Source organism: Cebidichthys violaceus, unplaced genomic scaffold (assembly GCF_023349555.1).
Source record: "Cebidichthys violaceus isolate CVI_PGR_0920_01 unplaced genomic scaffold, fCebVio1.0.p SCAF_506, whole genome shotgun sequence".
NCBI classification, from domain to species: Eukaryota; Metazoa; Chordata; class Actinopteri; order Perciformes; family Stichaeidae; genus Cebidichthys; species Cebidichthys violaceus.
The window spans coordinates 8,468-30,302 of record NW_027176713.1 but is presented as its reverse complement, the minus strand read 5'-3'; the positions used below and the strand labels follow the sequence as shown (position 1 = coordinate 30,302).

At 47.7% G+C, this 21,835-nt stretch overlaps 1 protein-coding gene across 2 annotated transcripts; it reads left to right on the top strand.

Annotated features, from left to right (window-relative positions):
• The first annotated feature begins 1,283 nt into the window (after positions 1–1,283).
• Positions 1,284–21,068, top strand: LOC137888044 (rho GTPase-activating protein 32-like). Of its 2 annotated transcripts, XM_068731316.1 has the most exons (22): positions 1,284–4,844; positions 5,897–5,999; positions 6,957–7,048; positions 7,253–7,337; positions 10,660–10,746; positions 10,855–10,992; positions 11,137–11,229; positions 11,920–12,042; positions 12,201–12,278; positions 13,018–13,099; positions 13,590–13,739; positions 13,982–14,084; positions 14,579–14,723; positions 15,010–15,092; positions 15,454–15,561; positions 15,688–15,833; positions 15,914–16,127; positions 16,406–16,554; positions 16,720–16,794; positions 16,885–17,298; positions 17,428–17,565; positions 17,746–21,068. In XM_068731316.1, exons 1-22 carry the CDS (start codon positions 4,756–4,758, stop codon positions 19,986–19,988), a joined length of 4,938 nt encoding a protein of 1,645 aa, XP_068587417.1. In that variant the 5' UTR covers positions 1,284–4,755; the 3' UTR covers positions 19,989–21,068. The 2 variants fall into 2 exon arrangements, with proteins under 2 accessions (XP_068587417.1, XP_068587416.1); XM_068731315.1 differs by having other exon boundaries at positions 16,885–17,565.
• Positions 21,069–21,835: the final 767 nt, after the last annotated feature.

The following is a 21,835-nucleotide window of genomic DNA, read 5'->3' as shown; positions in this document are numbered from 1 at the left end:
AAGGTAGGGCAACATAACAGGTATTTGTTTGGTAATGTATCCTGTAGACCTGAACCGATTAGTCGAATAGACGATCGACAGAGCAGCTATTTTGGAGAATCGAACATTGATCAACGATTTTATGATTATAATCAAGAAAACAAACAGCAGATTCATCAATAAAGTAAAACAAAACACAAAATAATAGGTCAAAGTACCTAAACATCAAACTATTCTGACAGTTGAATAATAATTAAAAGAATGAAAGATGTCTACATATCTTTGCACTGTAGGTCAGATCGAATGAGGCCTTACTTTGTGCTTAAGGAAAATGTTTTGGCCTTTTTACAGAATAAGTCAGCCATCATTGAACCGAGGAAACAATCTACAGAGGGGCTGGTTCAGAAAAGGATTCTTTTGTTTGCATCCCTACAACATATTGGGAAGCCTTTACCCTCAATACAACAAAGGCTGTTTGTGTTTCAGATTAATAATTGTCAGGGTTTGCTGCTCCTCCTTGTCATATGCGACACTAAACTGAAGTGATTGTCCAACCAAACAAGCTATTTGATGACGTTATCTTGGGCGTCAGGACATCACCATGGCTGTTCAGTACGTGTGTGTGTGTGTGTGTGTGTGTGTGTGTGTGTGTGTGTGTGTGTGTGTGTGTAGGAGTAGTAGACCTACTTACTTAGTACTTTGGTATTTGTATGATGTAATGCCGTAGAGTCCCGCACCACAATCACTGTTTTACCACGGAGCTGAACATGAGCTTCACCGGGGCAGTGATTGGTGCCGGGAGGGATGGCGTTGCGTTACACCGGGCAGGTGTGGGAGTTTCTGTTACACCTAATGAATGCGTTAGCGAGCCAGCAGCATACAGCATCACTGTCAACATGCTACAATAGTAGTTTCACTCAGTAAAATTCTTCTTCTTTGTTTGTTACCGTCATCCGACTGCTTAAGAGGAAGCGACTGTGTGCTTAAAGCAGAGGCGGCGTGTCCCGCGCTGTGAGGCTTAGGAGGCGGATTGACTTGTTGATTAAATATTTGGGTCTTTGTTGTCTGCAACCTAATCGCCCTGCTGTTCTGTTCAGCCCGCTCTCGACCCTTCATCTGTGACTCCGGTGGCTGCGGGACAAAGATTGAGCCGTGACGCTGAAGTTAATCTCACTCTAGATTTCAAGAAGATTACGGGATCATACGACCCCTCGTCCTCCTCGTCCCCCTCGTCCCCCTCGTCCTCTTCGTCCTCCTCGTCCTCCTCGTCCCCCCCCCCCCCCCCCCCAAAAAAAATGCCATGAGTGACAAAGCTCCAGTAAAGATGGTTGACTTATAAACAAATGTTCTGCATTGTAGCAAGACTGGAGAGGCGATGATGTCATTACCTAAGGCAGGTTGTCTGATGATGATGATGATGATGATGATGATGATGATGATGGTGGTGTTGGTGGTAATGATGACATGTCAAAGCTTGTGGTCCAAAGGTCCCTCTGTCGGGCTTGTTTTTCTCCTCGTCGTGCTCACTCGTCCTCAGTCTGGAGGAGCTTCGAGTCACGATGGACGAAGACGAAGGGATAGGTTTCCATGGCAACTACGGGCCTTTCTCCGCCGCGTGTCGACCGCACTGAAGAGCTCGCGACGAGAGCGTGAAAACCCAAAATTTACACGGGCCTGTCGCGTCCTCCGAGGCAGACGACGTTTGTACTGTGCTTCTTTTTTTTTAATCTACATCAAAATACATGTTGAGGATGAAACTGCTGTTTTCATCTTTATTCTTATTGATCACATGACCACGTGCGATTGAAAGGGATCGGTGGTGAGAATCACCACTCGACTCTGCGCTTCCCCTCGGCTCCGTGGAGCTTCATCACGTCTTTGTGCTCGTGTGCATCGTCAGCTAAAACAAGGTGAATATTGGACTTCCAGTCATCATTGTAACACAACTATAGCACTCCAAATCAGTGGTTATGTTCCTCTGTAACTGCTGGATGTGTGAATAAGCACCTTGCTAACAAATGTTTACAGCTTGTTGCCTCTTCCCACAAGTGGCCACAAAATCATCTATTGCAGGTTTGAATAATTCATTTAACTTATAGTAGCAGTCGTCTGCCTCCGTCTTAAGTGGGTCGGTTGCATTTAATAGTGTTCGGGTCGTCGTCAAACCCTGATACTAAAAAAAAAAAAAAAAAAAAAAAAAAAAAAAAAAAAGATGAAATTCAGTTCCTCCTCCGTCTCTGCTTTACTTCCTCCGGTCCTCTCGCGTGTGAAGAAGTAGCCGTGACTCACTTTCGACGCATCTTGCAGCTCCAAATCTGTGGGCAGCCATTCTTCAATGTCGACACACTTGCTGATACTGGTTTCATAATCGGTGTGCACAGATTGTGTAGGCTGCCCTATTTTTTTCCCTTGAGAAAATGTCATGTAGGCCAACGGATACACCGGGGCGACGCATCATCCATCTGTGCCGCTCCAGCCTCCCGACACCAGAGCACGTCTCCCTGTGAGGGGGACAGGTAGAGAGGGCTTCTTCGCCGTTGTATACCGTTGAACCACGGTTTTGCATGATACTTGTTGATGTTGCTGATGGAGAAACGGTGATTTTACAGCAGTTGATTCCAGGTTTTCTGACATTAAACCTGTACGGGAGATTGTGTGGCTCCTGGATTGACGTTGTCCTCTTTCTTTCTCTCTGCAGTGGACAGAGCAAGATCTCCTCTTCAAATTGTGACAGCCTCGTCTTTTTATAGCTCTATCTATTTGGGGCATTTCCAAAATACTCTCTCCATGTGTTGTCGGCGCTCGCTACACGAACACTCGCTCGTCGGTACGTCGCTCTCCGTTGTCTTTCCGACGTAAAACAAAACGCCCGTGACTCTTCAGCCAGCCGGACTCCTCTGCAAAGTGAACTACAGCGTGTTCCTGCTCTCGTGTGGTGTGGTACAATCAGCAAGGTCAGGCTTTGAACTGTGCGCCATGCAACATGTTTTGAATCTTCATCATGGAATGCACGAAGGAATCTCTGCCCACTTAGCGCCACACAGCCGACAAACGAGGCTGAGGTGTTCCCCTTCACGTTGAGGACTGTGTGGTCCTAGGCACTCATCATATGTGCTTCTAATGCTCCCAGGTCCTCCCCAAGTGACCGGCGCTCGACGTAAACTCCCAACGTTAAATGATTTCCCGTTCGTGGAATACGTTGGCTCGCCTCCGGCAAGTTTACGGTGCGTAGAGGAGAGATGCAGCCCGAGATGTGGATAGAGTAGAGTCTGGCCTGTGTTCCTGGCTGCTCACATTCTGCTGAGTCAGCAACCCAGTGAGGCTACGAAGGGGCCGGTGGGAAACTGCTACAACAGCAGCGGCGGCGGCCCGGGCCGATGAATTAACTCCAAACATGTCTATGTCGATTAGCAGACCTTCTTAGGGAAGTGGTAAAACAACCTCCTTTTTAATTGGAGGGCTGTTTTTTGTTCACTGATGCGTCGGGACTCACCGAGGTGGAAGAAGAGGCTTGTTTTTGTGCCTACATTCCCTGAAGTCGTCGTTTAACGCCAAGCACCCGCATCTGTTTGGAGACTAGTTGTGGGAAGACTGTAGAGGAACCTTTGGAAGAGTCTAGTTTCGCTTCGTCGGGGCATTCTTTCACTTTGTTTACAGTATATAAAGACAGGAGGAGCAATAATGGTCTGGTAATACGGGTAGATACCATGTAGGACGTGGAAGCATGCCAGCTGGCTGAGCTTTTCTGTGAGCAGTAAGCACGTTCTCTCTTCCTATGGGTGCTTCCAGTTTCTTCCCACAGTCCAAAGACATGCAGGTTGGGCATATTGGTCTGACTATATGTGTGTGTGTGTGTGTGTGTGTGTGTGTGTGTGTGTTAGCCCTGTGACAGACTGGCGACATGTCCCAGGGTGCACTCTGGTGCTGGATCCATTCCCATGATGGAGAACCATGGATGGATGGATGGATGGATGGGCACCATGTGAGCTTTAAGTCTGATATTATCTAACGTATTACCTAAAGGAGGAGGCCAACAGATTAAGTAAAAATGCGTGACCCACCTGAGTGGATATCCTGTTAAAGTTCAGCAGATTTGCAGTTGGGCCTAATGAGTTTATGTAAAACCAGTCGACACACACTGAACCTTTGTCATGTTTAAATCCAAATGACTTCTGCCAAGAGTGCAAAAAAAAAAAGCAGGGAGCCATTTTGAGATTATTCATTTTATGTGGAGGCATTTGCATTTGTCAAAAAAACAGTTACCCTGGTTTAATATTTGGGAAAGCCGGGAGTTCCTACTCACTGTTTTTTGACATTTGAACTTTTGCCTTAGATTCAGAAATAACGACCCTAATCCAGTGACGTGTACTGAAGCTGCTGTGACAGTCTTGACATTTCCTTGAGCCAGACGTGAAGACGTGAAGACGTGAAGACATGAGTGTGTTTTTGTCAGTGCTACGCTAAAGAGATGCTGACGTTCTCATGAAACCATCCTATGAATTTGCAGCCCTGACGTGCATTATCACTGAAGCAGCTCCCCCACGGCACTGTAGCATGATGTCATTGCAGATTACGGTCTGGATCGCTGCCTTGAGAGTCTCTCACACACACACACACACACACACGCCGCCGCCTCGAGTGGGTCGTCATCTTCGTTGCGTCGGACTCTTCCTCCCACGTCCTTCTAACCGCCCCGCCCACCCTCACGCTCTCCTTTCCCCCCCCTTTCCCCTCACGTGTCTCCACAGCGGGCCGTTGTTGTAGTCAGGCAGCATCATGGAGGCTGGATGTGTGGTTGCCGCGGTGATTGAGAACGCTGCCTCAGGACCCCATCGTCAACCAGGAAGTGGTGACGTCCTTGAGGGGTGAGTGAATCTCTTCTTCTGCGTTTCGTGTAGGCTGAGCAGAATTCTGTGATTTGTTTCTGTTCTGTGTTCTACGTTTGCTTTTTAATATATTGTACATGTCATGATGGTTAAATAAAGGTAAAAGAATACAAATAAAAACCATAGCCTTTGAATGAGATGAGTACAACCAGTAGAGATGTAATGGTAAGGCTTAAACATGACCCTGTTTTCAGAGTGAGATACAGGAATGGTGTTCCTGTGTAAAGCTCCATTCGGTCCAAAGCTCACTGTATGTGTCATGTTTTTACATTCTGCGTATCTGATTAGCTCTGGATCACATAAGTGATGACACTGTGTGTCCGTGTTCTTTGCCTCCTGTCCTGATTTCATCACTCTAAATCACTGTGACAAATCCAAGGCCTGCCCGTCTCTCTCTCTCTCTCTCTCTCTCTCTCTCTCTCTCTCTCTCTCTCTCTCTCTCTCTCTCTCTCTCTCTCTCTCTCTCTCTCTCTCTCTCTCTCTCTCTCTCTCTCTCTGCTCTCTTTGTTGCTCATAAAAGTTGAGCTGAATGCACCTCACCCTCCACTGAGTCACATATCAAGTGAAGGTTTTGTGAAGCAGTCCCTTGTGGGTGGATTTCCTTTATGGAGCTCTGAATAGACGAGCTTTGCTTTCCCCAACGCATACAAAAGACGTGGCTTTTTTTTTTTTGGTCATGAGAGATGCTGCCATTTTGCATCTGTCCAGAGGATTTGTTCCCATCTAGATCTGTTTTGATGATGATTTTTTTTTCTTAATGTCTTATTAATGCATTTCTCTCTAAATCTTAGAGATTCAAACAACTAATAGAACATGAATTTGTGTGCAATGCTGCTGCAATGTCATGCTTTTTTAGTCCAAGCCACATATTGTGAATTCATCTCCCTCACTTGCTCCCTCTGGTGTATTTAAAAAAAACTACAAATCCTATTTGAAACCCCCCCTCAGACGAGACTTCATGGATGTAAGCGGTACGTCATGCCACCTTTCTGTTGTTTTAATTCTTGTGCGTGCCTGTCTTGTTTCTGCAGAGATGTCCTCCCGTCTACTGACCTGGACAAGGACGATGCCTTACCTCAAGCCATCAATAGTCCTCCAGAAGAGACACGGCCACAGGAGACATCCACTGCCATGGTACACGCCCACGCACACCGCTCTGACTCACCACTCGCACTAAACAAATACGTCGACGCACGCCAGCGGACACGCCGCCCTTCTTCTGTTGGTCGCGTATGTGATTCACACCACCATGTCACTCTAGGTCACGTGGCGCTCGTGTGAGAGTCGCTAGTCAAAGGGATGGAGGTTGGATCTGGTGCAGGAGTGGATTCAAGGAGATCTCAGCTTCATATTGAGAGGGGGGGGGGGCATGCCTGAGGAGCGATGAGGTAGAGCTGTTATAAGACAAGCGATGCCCTCTCCCCTTCAGTTGACTCACCCTTCTGTTTTAAGAAGAGAAGTCTCTATGGTGTGTGACTAAACACCTGCAGCAGATTGTGTTTTCCGGCATATATATATATATATATATATATATATATGTATTAATTTAGATTTTCACGAGGGCTTGCACACTCGTCACATGTCCTAAAAACCGAAGATAAAGATAAATGGCACAACGTAGCTTTGCATAGCATTACAGCATTAGCATTATATCAGTAAAACACAGTAATGCTATATTGCTATAACAGTAGCATAGCATTCCCTAACATCAGATTAGCATAGAATAACACCAATAGTGTAAAACACTACATAATAGCACATTAGCATAATATAACATAGCTTAACGCATAGCAAAACATAATCCTAACAGTGTTATACTGTATCATGCTATAAGCAGTATAGCATAACATTAGCACCGATGTATAACTCACTGCTCTATACTCATAGCAGGCCTTCAGGTTCCTGCATCTTTTGCTGAACAATCGGTGTTTCATGCCGATCGACACGATCCGTCTTGAGTGCAATCGTCTCTCCGTACGTCGTCCTGTGACTGACGGACTGACGGACTGACTGACTGACGGACGGACGGACTGACTGACTGACTGACTGACTGACTGACTCTTATTGACGTGTGCCGTCTCTGTTGGCCAGGTGAGGAGCGATGACATCACAGAGCTCCCCGCCGAGCCCCTCCTGCGCTCCTGCGTCAGCACGGCCAGCATGAAGGTCAAGAACGTGAAGAAGTAGGTGCTCCCTGTGAAGCAGGGCTCTTATTTAGGCCGGTTGAAACGAGGACCTCTCAAAGTGCAGCCCTGTTCCCTCACAGGCCTTTTCCCTCTTTTGCTTAGCTTTGCTTTTCTCTCCATCACAGTGTCAGTGCGTTGAATACTGATGAGGGGCTCTTGTGCTGTCTTCTTCTTCTTCTTCTTCTTCTTCTTCTTCTATAGGCTGACGTTCCCCAGAGGTCACTTCCCCAGGCTGGCAGAGTGTGCCCATTTCCACTACGAGACTGTTGACTTTGGCAATGTACAGGTGAGCCCTGAAAATACCCACAGTGACTTTCTACAGCACAGAGTTACTATGTTTAGTAATTGTGTCTTTGGCTCAAGTTCAGCAGCCATTTTGGTCAATTGCTCCGGAAAATGCAGCCTTCTTTAAATGCAACGTGGCAGTCGAATCAATACCCTTGTTTCTCTTTTCTGCAGACTTTATTGCATCGACCTTCTTTTTTCTTTTTTTCATGGAAATGTCACAAAACAGTTTAGCGTGTAGTTTATCAGGAGAGCTATGGAATATTCTTTTGTCCAGAATGTTACTCCACCGTGCATAAGTCATTCTTTTCGTGGTTACTGTGTGTTAATCCTCTGCAGCATTTTAACGTGAGGATCGTCTGACCTGTGAACCTGTGATCCAGACTTATTCGTTTGATTAAAGTCACCCAGTGACTAAATGCAATGCAGCAGCTTTTCCTCAATAGACAGCGGAGTCTATCCAGGATTTTTAAGAGATGAGTCATTTTCAAAGTCAAAACCTGTTCTCACAAAAACAACAGGAGGTGTGGGAATATATGGTGACAGTTGGATGGTAGCTGAAGGTAAATGCTTTGTTGTGCGCTATTTCAGCTGTAATAGCAAGGTAAACATGGTAGATGTTTTACCTGTTTAACATCAGCATGCTAGCATTGTCCCTGTGAGCTCGTTAACACACTGACAATGGGATTTAGCTCAAAGCAGTCCTGAGCCAAAAGTAGCCCCACCGCTGTAGACTTCAGTTTTATATATATGTAATACATTTAGAGAGAATCTGCAACATTAGCTGCAAAGACTTGATGTGAATATCCCGTGGTCACCGTGGGTCATTATGGATATAACGACTCGTACCGCACAATGAATGATGTGAATGAATAGGCTAAGAAGTAGATTTAACTTTTGTTTGCTGCAGTGATGATGAGGAGCAGTGAAGCACTCGTGGTTGCTCAGTCGCGTGGAAGGGGCTCTTAGCCGCCTGGTTGACCTCAGTGCAGTTCCGTTCGGTTGCCAGCAGAGTGCAGCAGTCGTCAACACAAAGAGAGAGCGTGCATATCTGGGGGTGGGGGGGGGGGGGCTGATTATGTGGCTTTTAACGGACTACAGTGCGGCAGGCTGGACCGGTCTTAATTCCCAGGAGGCTGTCTCTCTCTGTTGGGTAAACGTCCCGCCGCGGGTTGCCGTGATGCGATGTCTCCATCAGCTGAGCGGAGGCGAGAGAAGCAGCGCGACGCTTTCAGTGACCTCGAAAAAAAAAAAAAAAAAGCTCCACGGGGAGAAAGAAGCCGAGCTGAGCCGGAAGAGAATATCAGTCTGGGGAGGCAATGACACTGAAAGCTGTCGGCACACACACACACACACACACACACACACACACACACACACACACACACACACACACACACACACACAATAATTTAATCTGATTTCTTCAGTATCTTATTTTTGATTCATAATACATTCTTTTTTTATATTAATAGTTGCATTTATAGTTTATCTCAACCTAAGGTGTGAAATGAGTCTTTGTTCCCGCTGTATCTCCCATGATGCATTTGCCCGCCTCTATAGTCACAGACTGTGGCGGCAGGAAGAGAAGGAGGGAGGGAGGGAGGAAGGGAGGGAGTACTGATCAGGTCTCATGTATCCTAATCGCAGAATAGCTCAAGGACAGCAGACTGCCTCTGCCTGCTGCCTGTCCCACTGATTCCTCTCCAGATTAGCTCCCGTCTCGCCTTGAGACTGGAATGAACGCGAATTGTTTTTGGAATGAAGAAGGGGTCGTCTATCTATCTCGTGCAGCTCCGCCTCTGTGTGATGGATGAGCTCGTGCATCTGTGTGTGCCAGTTGAGCCCATTTGCTGCCAACCCCCAACCCCCCCCCCTTTGTCACTGGAGAAAGGAGAGTGGTTCAGAGATGATGGGGGGGAGGGGGCGAACGGAAGCAGAGTACAGGAGAGGGAGGAGGGGGAAGAGATGGAATGAAGGAGGCAGGAGGAGGAAGGGAGGGGGGGGGGGTGTAAGAGACACAGGGGGAAGCATCCTCTTTTAATTTTTCTGCTTTGAATAGAGCAGCGAGCGCGTGGCGATCCAAAGCCCTATGAATGAGCGTTTCACGTTAGGCGGCGGGGAGGGGGGTAACGGCGAATGGGCGAGTGAGGAGCTGCTGAGGTTTAGCTAGTTGGAGGAGCTTACTGAGGTCCAGGACTCCGGCTGAACATAAACAAAGAGCCACTTCCTCCAGCTGCGGATGGATGTCTGAGATGCCTTAGTGGGAGGTAACCTGAATGTTTGGATGTGTATGTGTTAGCTTTAGCCTCTGGGTCTAACAATTTTTTGTGAATAAAATAATTTGTGCACAAAGGGTTGGAAGCGTGAGCTGCGTTAGCACGTTTTATTTTGAAAGGGGCCGTCTTGGACGTGTGAGCGTCATAGAGGCATTGATGCTCAGACATGCCTCCGATGGAAACGTCCTGATTTTCGCTGTTTTGCTTCATAATTATTAATTTTTCATCCAAAATGGAATCATTGTTTTTCTGTAATTCTCTGTACGACCCTGCTTTCCATCCATCCATTCGGCCTCCTGACCCTCATCGGTGCTTAACTCTCGGTTCAGGCTCTTACTCCACACAAACCCTTGCAGTGAATGAGCGCTCCTCCATCGTGACTTATTCAACAACAAATCTCTCCTTCTGCATTTTGTAAGTTTGGTTTTGCCGTATTACTGTTGAGCAGTAACTAGGTCGCTGTGGGTTGTGTAACAGTGTGTCTGGATGAGTAGCTGTCCGTTATAAATAACCACCACTTCCCTTGGTTCCGGCCTTTTGAAGTCTCCTCTACAGTAACGTCCATCAATCAAACTCCTGCGAGGCTTTGATCTTCTCAGTTTTGGGGGCATATAGAATATTCGTGCTGAATCTATACCTCCTCCGAGCGCTGATTTTTTTTGCAGTTTATGTATTATATATGTCATACTGCAGGATTTATGGTGAAGAGAGAATATGAATCAGTGCTGTGTTGGTGGTAGAGGAAATACACTGCACTCATTTCTCAAATTAACTTTGTCATGAAGGGATTTTTTTCAATGAAAGATCGTTTAACGTACATCTTATTTTCAGGCACTACTTCCTGTAATTCGATGTTACTTTTGATACTCTAACCCTTAGCTCAGTATAAAAGCGGTTTTACTATTTAATGGATGAATGTGGTTTGGCATGATGTTCCTCTTGTATTCCAGGTCACACACACACAGAGAGGTTGTTGTATGACATGCATCCATTATTTAGGACGTGGCTCCTCTTAATATTGCCTTCTCCGTCTGTCTCTCGTAGCTGGCCTTTGCAGAGGGGCAGAGTGAAGGACCGAAGGCTGGTCTGGACTCCAAAGAGCTGGTCTTTCTGGTCCAGATCACTTGCCAGGTAACATTACTTGCTACATTCTGAAAATGAGACCACACGGTTTAATATCAAAACACTTTTTTTTTTTTTCGCTCAATCTTACGGGAATGTTCTGTCTCTGTTTGTCAGGGTCGAAACTGGCTGGTAAAGAGGTCCTATGAAGACTTCCGGGTGCTGGACAAACACCTGCACCTGTGCATCTATGACCGCCGGTACTCCCAGCTCCCCGAGCTGCCGCGATACGAAACGTTAAAGGACACTGTTGAGGTACGGCAGAGCTACGACTCCAGATTTGTGATTGTAATCGCCCCGATTAGAAATGAAGCTGATTCAAATGAGTCCGTTCTGTTGCACGACGTGTGGAAAATGGCCGACTTTACTTAATCTTGACGATCTTGTGTCTGCATTCAGTCAGGAACCAAGATGCTGGCCGCCTACCTGTCCCGCTTCTCCGCCATTGCCGACAACAAGATCAACTGCGGTCCAGTGCTAACGTGGATGGAGGTATCCTCCTATCAGTTATTCACTCTCTACAAATGACCCCATTCAGTGAATTCAATATTTAATATGCACTATTAATATTTAAGTAGTTGACTTAAAGGAACAGTCACACATTTATTTTTTTTGGGGGGGGGGGCACAGTTGTTTGCCCGGAGTCAGCTGATGGAAAATCTGTATTCATTTCAGAGAATAGGTACAGGACATTATGGCCAAACTGGAGGATTCACGTTCATCACATGTAACAATGTAAATGTAAAGAAAAGAGGAATATCTACGTGTTCTATTTCTGGACGAACAGCTGCTGGGCATCGTCATAGTGATGCCAGGTTACCAGCGGTGGTAGCGTTCTGCAGAAGCAGGATTATTGAACACTTGTCCGTGTCTTGAGATTGTTTGAGATGAGATTTCTGCTGTGAATCAATCTTAAAAAAATTAAAAATCCGACACAATGTAATCATATGATTGTCGATGCAAGCCTAATGTAAACACCAGGGGGAAATACTGATTACTTTTATTCAATCCTACTGCGGTAACATATTGTTTTGCTGCTCATGCCAATATTACTCGTCTCCCTGCATCACTTGAAATAAAGCAGGACCAGCTGCTGCTGCTTCCTGCTTCCAGCCTTCGAGCCGAGCTCTGCCAACACGTCTTAACTCCGACTGTTTCTAATGACGTTATTCTCTCTTCCAGATCGACAACAAGGGGAACCACCTTCTGGTGTCTGAGGAAGCCTCGATCAACGTCCCCGCCATCGCTGCCGCCCACGTCACCAAGCGTTACACAGCCCAGGCGACCGACGAGTTGACCTTCGAGGTAGCCTCCGTTACACAGGCCCATACGAGGAAACTTGATCCAATTAGCTTTTTTTGCATCTTTGAGCCGGATTATTTTCAAGGGGGAAATATGCACATTTCTGATCCCATCGCAATGCCTTTTTTTTTTTTAATGTAATCACCCTCTCTGTGATCCAGGTGGGGGACATTGTCTCCGTCATAGACATGCCTCCCAAAGAAGACACGGGCTGGTGGAGAGGGAAACATGGCTTTCAGGTAAATCGTCTGCTGTGCTTCACTCACACCGACTGTTCGACAGAGACGGGGCTCAACAGTAAGGGCTGACATCAGGGGTAACCGCTTTTTAACATCGAGCAAAGAGCAAAACATGCACCCCAAAAATAGACACATTTTCAATATTTGTTGCGTTGGTGATATTTGAATATTGCTGTTCAGAACACGCTGCAGGTGAAAACACCTGCGCTGGTGCGTTCACTCGACGGTTTGCTTTACAGACACGGCAACGCAAACACCGTTGTTTGATCGTGGGGCGAACAGTTTGCTCAAGCCGTTAACATGACAAACCAGACAGACCTGAACGAGAAAACAAATGGGGACGTTTGTGAGCGTCATGAAAGGAAAAGCACACCAGCATGTAAATGACTTTAAATATATCCTAAGAGATGAATGAATCATCAATGCAGGGATCACAGGACTAGAGCTGGGGTTGTATTGTTGATGTCTTTAAGTAAAACGCTCCTTCATCCCAAAATACATTTTGTCCAGGAAATTCATCCTGAGGGACAGAGACGCACTGCTTGGTTTTATTTCTATATATGAGTTGAACTCAGCAAAAAGCAGCTAGTCTCTTCTTGCTGTTGAGTGACACCCTGACATGCTTTGCACAATAAGCAATAACCCCACTGGACCTTTTGAACTTCCAAGTGTATCAACAGCTCTTGTCTCTTGTCTTGACGCTGCTCGTCCTCTTGTCTCTCTCTCTCCCCCTCTGCAGGTTGGTTTCTTTCCCTGCGACTGTGTTGAGCTGATAAATGACAAACTTCCCCCCAGTGTTCAAAGCTCGGTGCCGAAGCCAGGTACTCTTCTGTGTGTGTGTGTGTGTGTGTGTGTGTGTGTGTGTGTGTGTGTGTGTGTGTATATGTGTGTGTCCGCCCTTCTGCTCGATGATTTATTTAAGACTTAAGCTCCCAGGATGTGAGATGGATTGATTTAAAGTGGCTGTTGTGTGTGTGTGTGTGTGTGTGTGTGTGTGTGTGTGTGTGTGTGTGTGTGTGTGTGTGTGTGTGTGTGTGTGTGTGTTTTTGAGAACCCCCACCGTACCCGACACAGATAAGAGCTGCAGTGAGGTCACAGCACAGGGAAGACCTTCTGAGATGGTTCAAAAAAAAGCTTATTTCGGCGTAATGGAGACTGTAGTGAATTTGTGTGATGTCAAACCTTCTTATGTGGATTTTCTTACCTTCATTCCACGTCTATCTTCCTTTATTGTAAGGGACTTTGTGCTGCATTTTTTTTTTTTTCCCGTATGAAATATACAAATAAAGTGTATTATTATCTTTCGATCAGTGTGTAAGAAGCATGGGAAGCTTGTGACGTTCCTGAGGACTTTCATGAAGTCTCGACCGCCGCCTCAGAAGCTGCGGCAGCGCGGCATCCTCAAAGAGAGAGTGTTCGGCTGTGACCTGGGGGAGTATCTCCACAACTCGGGACACGAGGGTAAAATATTCAATGGTTTCACATTTTCAAAACGTAAATAGAGAAGGGATTACCCAGTGAGTCGGCTGCCTGTATAGGGGATTCGGGACGCGTTGCTGTGACGTTTGATGTGAGTCGGCGGTGGTGTGGATAACCAGCGAGCCAGATGTGCTTCTGAATAGATTCTTGTAGATTCGCCAAAAAGCCGTGTGCCTCTATTTGTGATTTGAAAGGCCTGCGGTGTGATGGCCTCTCTCCTGTAGTCCCGCAGGTCGTTAAGAGCTGCGCTGACTTCATAGAGAACAATGGAGTCGTGGACGGGATCTACAGACTGTCCGGGATCTCCTCCAACATCCAGAAACTGAGGTTTGTAGAAGTTTAACCCCAAATATACAGAACAGATCAATAGAATAGCTGCAGCTACGCTCGCTGTGCCCGCAAACCCATCAAGTACATTTTGATTCAAGCTGTGCCGCTTTGAGTGGCTGTAATGATTTTGTCATCTATTCCATGTTTGCCGGGAAGAATTCACGAAGCGAACTCTCATTAGCGGAATAAATCGGAGAGGCTTGTAATCTGGTGTTGTGTTGACAGCCCAAAAAAAAAAAAAAAGGGGGGCATTTTCTCACATTAAAACCTTGTTGACCGTTGACATCACATCTAATTGTTTTAGGCAATGATAAGTATGTAGTGACAGATTTAACATGAGGTGGAGCAGGTAGTCTTGGAACGTTATTAGCTTTTGGGAGTATTATCAAAGTAAAATGCAGAATTTCAGAATTTGAAAAGCTAATAATTACCATGTTACCATGCGTCTCCCACGCTGTTCCTCATCTCCTTCTTTCTGCTCTTTCGTCTAGGCACGAGTTTGACTCGGAACAGGTCCCAGACCTGAGCAGGGACGTCTTCAGACAGGACATCCACTCGGTGGGCTCCCTCTGCAAGCTGTACTTCAGAGAGCTGCCCAACCCGCTGCTCACCTACCAGCTCTACGACAGGTTCTCTGTAAGGACCGGAGCGGTGGAACTGGGGCGGGGACTTGTGCTGAAACTGGAGAAACCATGTCAAAGCGCCGGCTCGGTTTTAAGTGCCGTTCAAAAAATGGGGTCATTGCGTTACGCTGAGCTCTCTAAGAAGAGCGGGGGATGTGCACGCTTTAACAGAATAGCAGATTAACTCAGCCAAAAACACTGGCAGCTCTGAATGTTAAAGGGAAACAGAGAGTGGGACTGTTTTTAAGCAACTCCCTCAGCCTCTCGGTGACGCTGTGCTTCATCCTCCGTCTTCACAGGAGGCCGTGTCTGCCGCCACAGATGAGGAGAGGCTGGTCAAAATCCACAACGTCATCCAGCAGCTGCCTCCTCCGCACTACAGGTCAGGGTTGAAGCTCACTGCCGCGCCCTGGTGGCCTGAAGTGGATTTAAAAAAAGATATTTCTATTTCTAGGGAAGGGAGTGCTGCATGAGAACGAGTCAACGCTGTGATGCTAATTTGAATGTGTTGGAAAATGTGCCACCAAATGATGTAAAACTCAGCTTTAGATAATTATCGTATCAGTCTGATCGTTTCCCAGTGCTGCAGTACGTTGGCATTTTTTAAAATAAATATACATTAATCCTGTTTGTTGGATGAAATGACCCTCTCCAATGACCCAGGATTGACCTTTTTTTACCGCCTTAAAGGAAATTTGGAAAAGGGGAACGTATATTAAATATTTGCCTTTCTTTACCTGCAGAACTCTGGAGTACCTCATGAGACACCTGTCCCACCTGGCCACCTTCAGCCCCGTCACGAACATGCACACTAAAAACCTGGCGATCGTCTGGGCGCCGAACCTCCTCAGGTGACTCTCGAACTGTGTTGCAAACGGCGTAGCTTCCTCCTAGCGTATCTGTGATGGAGAACTGGGGCACGTCTCCGCGGTCCAGAGCTGTGAAATAGGTTGTGCTGTTCTGTGGCTGTGTTTCAGGTCCAGACAGATCGAGTCGGCCTGTTTTAGCGGCACAGCGGCGTTCATGGAGGTGCGTATCCAGTCGGTGGTGGTGGAGTTCATCCTCAACAACACCGAGGCCCTCTTCAGCGCTAAACTCAATGCCATCATTCGTGAAAGCACAGGTTGGTTGAAATGGGAACGAATTGACGTCTGTTCTGTTCAGCGCGTCTCTAAAACACCTTTTTTGTTTGGTTTTGTTCAGGTAACAACACCTTATCCAGACCCAAGTCCCTGCTGGTCAGCTCCCCATCCACAAAGTTGCTGTCTCTAGAGGAGGCCCAGGCTCGCACTCAAGCACAGCTGGGCTCCCCGGCCACCACCCCCTCCCTCACCCACAGTGACTACATCGAGGTCGGGGAGGGACCCGGAGCTCTGCTGGGCAAGTTCCACACAGTCATCGAGCTCCCGATGGAGAGGTAGTTAATGAACAGTCCTCCTGTTTATTGTTTCTATCAATCCGTCTCCTTCATGTGGAAACATGTCATCATTTTTTGGATTTGAGTCGAGTAGGAACTTATAGTTCCTAAAAACTTTGAGAAATGAGAAATTGTAGTGGACATTTTCACATTTTTTCGACATGTTCTTCACTAAACAATGACTCGGATTACAATCTATTACAAATAATTGTTAGTAGCAGCCCTATTGTTTTGTTTTTGTTGGGTAACTGCCACTTGATTTGTTTGTTGTGTCGTAGCGGAAAGCGGCCTCCAGTTAAGCCTAAGAAGTCTCCTGTGGGGAACTGGCTTTCCTTCTTCCACCTGGGCAAGTCTCACTCTGTGTCCAAGCGTAAACTGAAGCGACACCCCAGCGAGCCTAACGAGATAAAGAGCATCGCACTGCCAGGTTAGATCACCTCTGCTGCTCCCCAGCCTGAACGCGTGAATCGAGTTGAACTCGTCGATGTATTCAACTAATCTTGACAGTTCGACGCATCGGAATGTTCTTTTTAGAGGCAGCGGGAATTCATTTTATTGAGCAAAAATGATTTTATGCTGAAAATATCTGCAGGTGGAAGAGGAGATAGCGGCACATTGCGCTCCACCAAAAGTGAGGAATCTCTCACCTCTTTGCATAATGTGGAAGGTAATTTATTCATGCGCACTGCAAGTGATTTTTATAAGATCGGTGTTTCTGTGACTGCAGATGATTCAGTCTAAATGTTTCCGTCTTCAGGGGATCCCCCGAGTTACCGCCCCCGCCGACCTCGTTCGACCGGCGGGGCCGTGTCTGGCGTCTGTAGAGACGACGCACGCAGCGCCCGGAGCAAAGACGACCACGGAAGCCACCCGCCGAATGCCAGTCACGGCGGTGCCGATCGTGTCCGCGCTGCGGCGTGCGCTTCGCCGCCGCACCAGGAGGACGATCTCGATCTCTGTCCGCCAGCTGAAGGCATCTATAGTTTGGACTTTGACCCCATGTCCTTTCAGTGCAGCCCAGCCTCAGCGACGCCTGGGCTGCAACGCAACAAAGATGGAAGTAAATGGAGGAAGAGCGCAGGCTGTTCGAGCGAATCGGAGCCCATCTTCTCTGCTAACAACAACATCATTGGCTATCAATCTCCAGACATTAGCCCTGTTCTCTGTAAAGGTGGGAAGAAGGTTACCTCCAAGCAGCTCTCTCCTAAACTCAGGAAGAAATCGTTCAAGACGCAGGCAGATGTTCAGAATGCATCCGCCTCTCCTCCACCTGTTCCTCTTCCTTCTTCTCATCCCCCAGCAGAGACGTGTAAAGCTCCACTGGCAGATGGGAGGGAGCCAAGAGCGCCATACCCACACTGCAGCCCCCTCAGCACAGCGAGCCAGGGCTCGGCCCTGACCGACCTCAGTCAGTCCGCACAGAACCTGCCCGATCCAGGTCAGTACCACTCCTCTATAACATCAGACATGCTATGTACTGTATGTAGTTGGTATCTATTTAAATATTAAAGCACTCTGTAGTTTCTTATGAAAGCTTTTGTGTCTTGTCCCATCATGTCTTACCATAGCTTTGTTTGTCTTGTCATACTGTAGCGTTGTTTGTCTTATCCCTCCCCAGGAACAGATAGACTTATGAGTTCAGTGTCTGTTCTCCCTCCTCACCCTCCCTTGACGAGTGCTGCGCGCAAGTTGGCGTTGGCGCTGGCCGAATCTGCCCACAAGGCCAGCAGCGGTTCCCAGAGAAGAAGCAATGTCCCATCGCAACCCCTCCAGAGACCAGAGGCTCCTCACGCCCAGGACAGACCGCCCCGGCCCTCTGTTCTCGACCTCAAAGTCTACCCCCAAGAGTACTGCGGCCCTCACGTCGCCTCGCTTTCCCAGTGGCAAACGTCGACGCACGGCCCTGTAGAGAGCCACTGCCGCCCTCATCCCGTTCATTTCCTACCCGCCCACCTCGGCTCTGAGCCGTTGCCGGTCATCGATGGGAAGGAAAGCGCGTGCAACTTCACGCCTAACGTCAGCCCCCTCGGGTCAGGGAGCTTGGATGACGGCAGTGGAAAGAGGAGGGACCGCAGGGAGGAGAAAGAACTCGCCGCGCAAGCAGAACCCACCTATCAGAGCGTCGGGGTGTCAACGCCCACCCAACCTGTCTGCTCCGCCCAGAGCCCGTCAACCTCCCCTGTATATGTGAACACCGACTCTATCAATGTATTTAATTTCCGCGCCGTTCTGGCAGAGACCTCCATGCCTGCCTCAATCGAGGAGGTCATTCCACGTCCGTTACTGCCCTCCTCGACCCACCGCTACAGCCCCGAAGACGACGGACCTCTTGGCCCGGTTGAGGACGTCTACGGCAATCCTCGTCACCGCCGTCGGCCGGTTCAAACGGGACGGATGCCCGCGCCTCACTGCCCTCGGCCTGATGCTCTGCCGCATCTCATTTTGGGGCCAAAAAACACGTACAGGCAGCCCTCCGAGGGCCGCTACAGCACTTTAGGGTTAAGGCAACCTCTGTCACCTCAATATGGACGTTACAACAGAGACGAGCGCCTCATCAGCGGCTGCCACGGGCAACCAGGCCAGTGGCAGAGGTCTGAAGATAGAGCGGTCGGGCACCCAGCCATCCGGAGGGCTCGCTCCTTCCACGCCCCTCAGATTAGTCACTACGAGCTGGCAGAGACAGAAGTCCTGCCCCCTGACACCATGTTTTATGTCGAGCAGACGCCGAGCCAGGAAGCGCCCTATCAGAGGCTGATCCAGACCGGCGTTCACCCTGTCCGCCAGCAGTTTGAGAACACGCGTGCCGACTACCGTTACGGCCCCTATTCTGATATTAACCCAGCAGACGGCTCCCGCTATTACGGGGAGCCCTGCCGGCAAAGCGGCATCCGGCACAGTCAGTCTTACACCATGCGTTCCACAAGGGAAAGCGGACCGCCGGATTACTACAACTACTCTCCACGCCGCGTCCCTCCTGCGAACAGGGAGCTTTACATAGAGAGCAGGGACACTGTTGTTTACGAGGCGAGAGATGCAGACGTTTTCCAGAGAGTCTCGTATCAACCGGTCAAGCAGGAGAGCAAATCCAGACGACAAAATAATGCCCTGTCTCCTTATGAGGACCCCGTCTCGCCGGCTGACGCGAGAAACCGAGACCTAATGCACACGAGAAGCAAGTCGGACCCTGGAAACGCCTTCCTCCTCTCCGCCAACAGGACAGAAAGCCAAAACGTGGAAGCTACATCCCCAGCTTCCCAGAGGCCTCAGCAGGCAGACCCTGAAGTCGTCAGGCAGCAGTACGGCTACCGGTCAGGGGCGGAGCCAGGGCCCTCCAGGCGGATTCAGATCAGAGAGGCCTCCTCCTCGCGGCAGCCTCCGCTTCGCAAAGTCCCCTCTCTTCCAGAGAGGGGCTGTCCTAACATCGAGCACAGCACCAGAGGCCACGCACGAGTTCACGACCAGGATCGATTCCCGGTGACCAACGCTGTCAACAGCTACTCCGGCGTCGTGAAACCCGGCATCCTCAGGAGGCCGGGCAGGTCGCAGAGCACCAGAGAAAATCGCCACTACTATCATTACCACGCCAAATCCCCGCTCGATCCTGAACATCTGGGCTCCTTTTCCACTCAGCCCAACAGAAGGACTCAGAGCACTAAAGTCCGACCCACACAGTATGACCACAAGGAGGGGTATTACGCAGCGCCCAGACTTAAACCCACAAGATCCGGCAAAGCCGTTGCTGGGTATTTGCCCGGCCGGGGCTGCATGTCTCCCCGCGGGCACAGACTGCTGTCCAAGGCTCTGGGTCAGGAGGCTTTTTATCGCGCTGCGCTGAGATCAGAGGCCGGGGTTTACGACTGATTGTTACTACTGGTTTTATCCGATTCCACATCGGGGCCAAAGGAAAACAGCACTTTATCCTCTGCCAGACCAACAGACTGTTGTGTTGAAAGTGTGTTTTTGTTTTAACCGTCAGGAGCTGCTAAAAAAAAAAAAAAGTGTGAAGTGATGCAGCTGCTGGGATCACACTGGGAGGGTCACATTGTGCAGCAGCTTTTTGAGGGAGCTTAAAGGGAACAAGTGACTCGTACGCAGATGTTGTCTTAAATTTATCTGAAAGTAACGCTGAGAGAGTGAAAAAACGACGGCTTATATATTTTATTTAATGTCTAAGAGATGCCAAGCTAAAGTGTCTGCTGGGTTTTTATTATTATCAGTATGACTTCAGTAAAGGAACGTGTATAAGATAACATTCATTTTAAATGTATTATATTTGTATAAATAACACACACCGCTAACATGTGGCCAATGTACTGTACATCTTGTTTTCTATTCCAGTCTGCTCAGACTTCAACAAGCACTTTTGAGGAGAACAGAGTATGAGACACCGTCTTAATGTGGTGTACATGAAGCCTCTTGATATACAGTATATATATATATATATATATATATATATTTTTTTTTTTTTTTTTTTCTGTAATAAACAGCTTGCTCTGAGTCATCGTTGAATGCTAAATTAGCACTTTTGGAGGGGGGGAATGGAGGATAACCTCGTGGTTTTTAAATATTTCTTTGTCACACATTGTATAATGCAAACTTAAAATAACAATGAGTGCTATGATTTCGGTCAAAGCCTTCCATGCTATGAAATATGCTACACATACAGTAAATGCAAATGAGCTCATTCAGTTAGGTAACAACAACAACAACAACAACAACAACAAAGAAGTGTATTTTGTATAACATTGTGGTTTTGTCACACACACAAAAAAAAAAGATTTTCTTTTCTCTTTTAGGGAACTTTTAACGATGTGATGTTTTACATAAAATATGCTGTTCTGTTCATTAAAGGTGATCATGTACATGAGGATATTCTGTTTAAGACATGCGTTATTTTAGTGAGAGTCTTAATAAATAATAATAAAGATGATCTATCAGTGATGAATGCGTTGAACTCGTGTGTCATGGCTAGATTTTTAGAAATTCTTTGTATTCCACTGATTTAGCATCGCTTCGATAACCGTGTCCGATTCAAGATGGATGGTTTGAAAAATGACATCAAAAGCCGGACAAGAGTAAATTGACGATGTGTAGTTAATTAAAGGAACAACAATGACGTGACCCTTCGATCGTCTTGCCAACTGACCTCCAGGTCGTGAGCTTTTAATTAAGAGGACACAAGAAGTCCCGCAGTGGCGTCCGCTCACCACCCGGTGGCACTGTAGCACCGCAGCAGATACAAACGCTCCCGGTTCACTCTGGGGGAGATCACAGACTTTTTGATTTGCTTTGTCACACGCCTCATATCTGTGCAGAGACATTGCACAGGATCCGGACTGTTTTTGTTGTTTGCACTGCTTTTTGAATGTCCGGTGGTTCGGAGGTTTTAATGAGGACTACCAGGGTTTGATGGGTAATCGTGGATCGAGAGCGAGAGGGTGCCTCCGGTAGACTTGATACATAGCAGTGACCTCGGCTGGGATGACATGCTCTGAAAGCGAATGTAAGGAGCTCGTGTACTCGAGCCTGTTGCTTGAGGAAGCCCGTGCAATCACGGCGTAGAGCGTGTTTGAGTGGCCGGAGGATAATCGGAAGGATTCATCCAAGGTTGTCCAGAGTGCCTTGGGAATTGTTGCTTTGATAGGAATTATTAAAGTGCCCCCCCCCACCCGCCACCACCCCCACCACCCTCCAACACCACCCCAGAT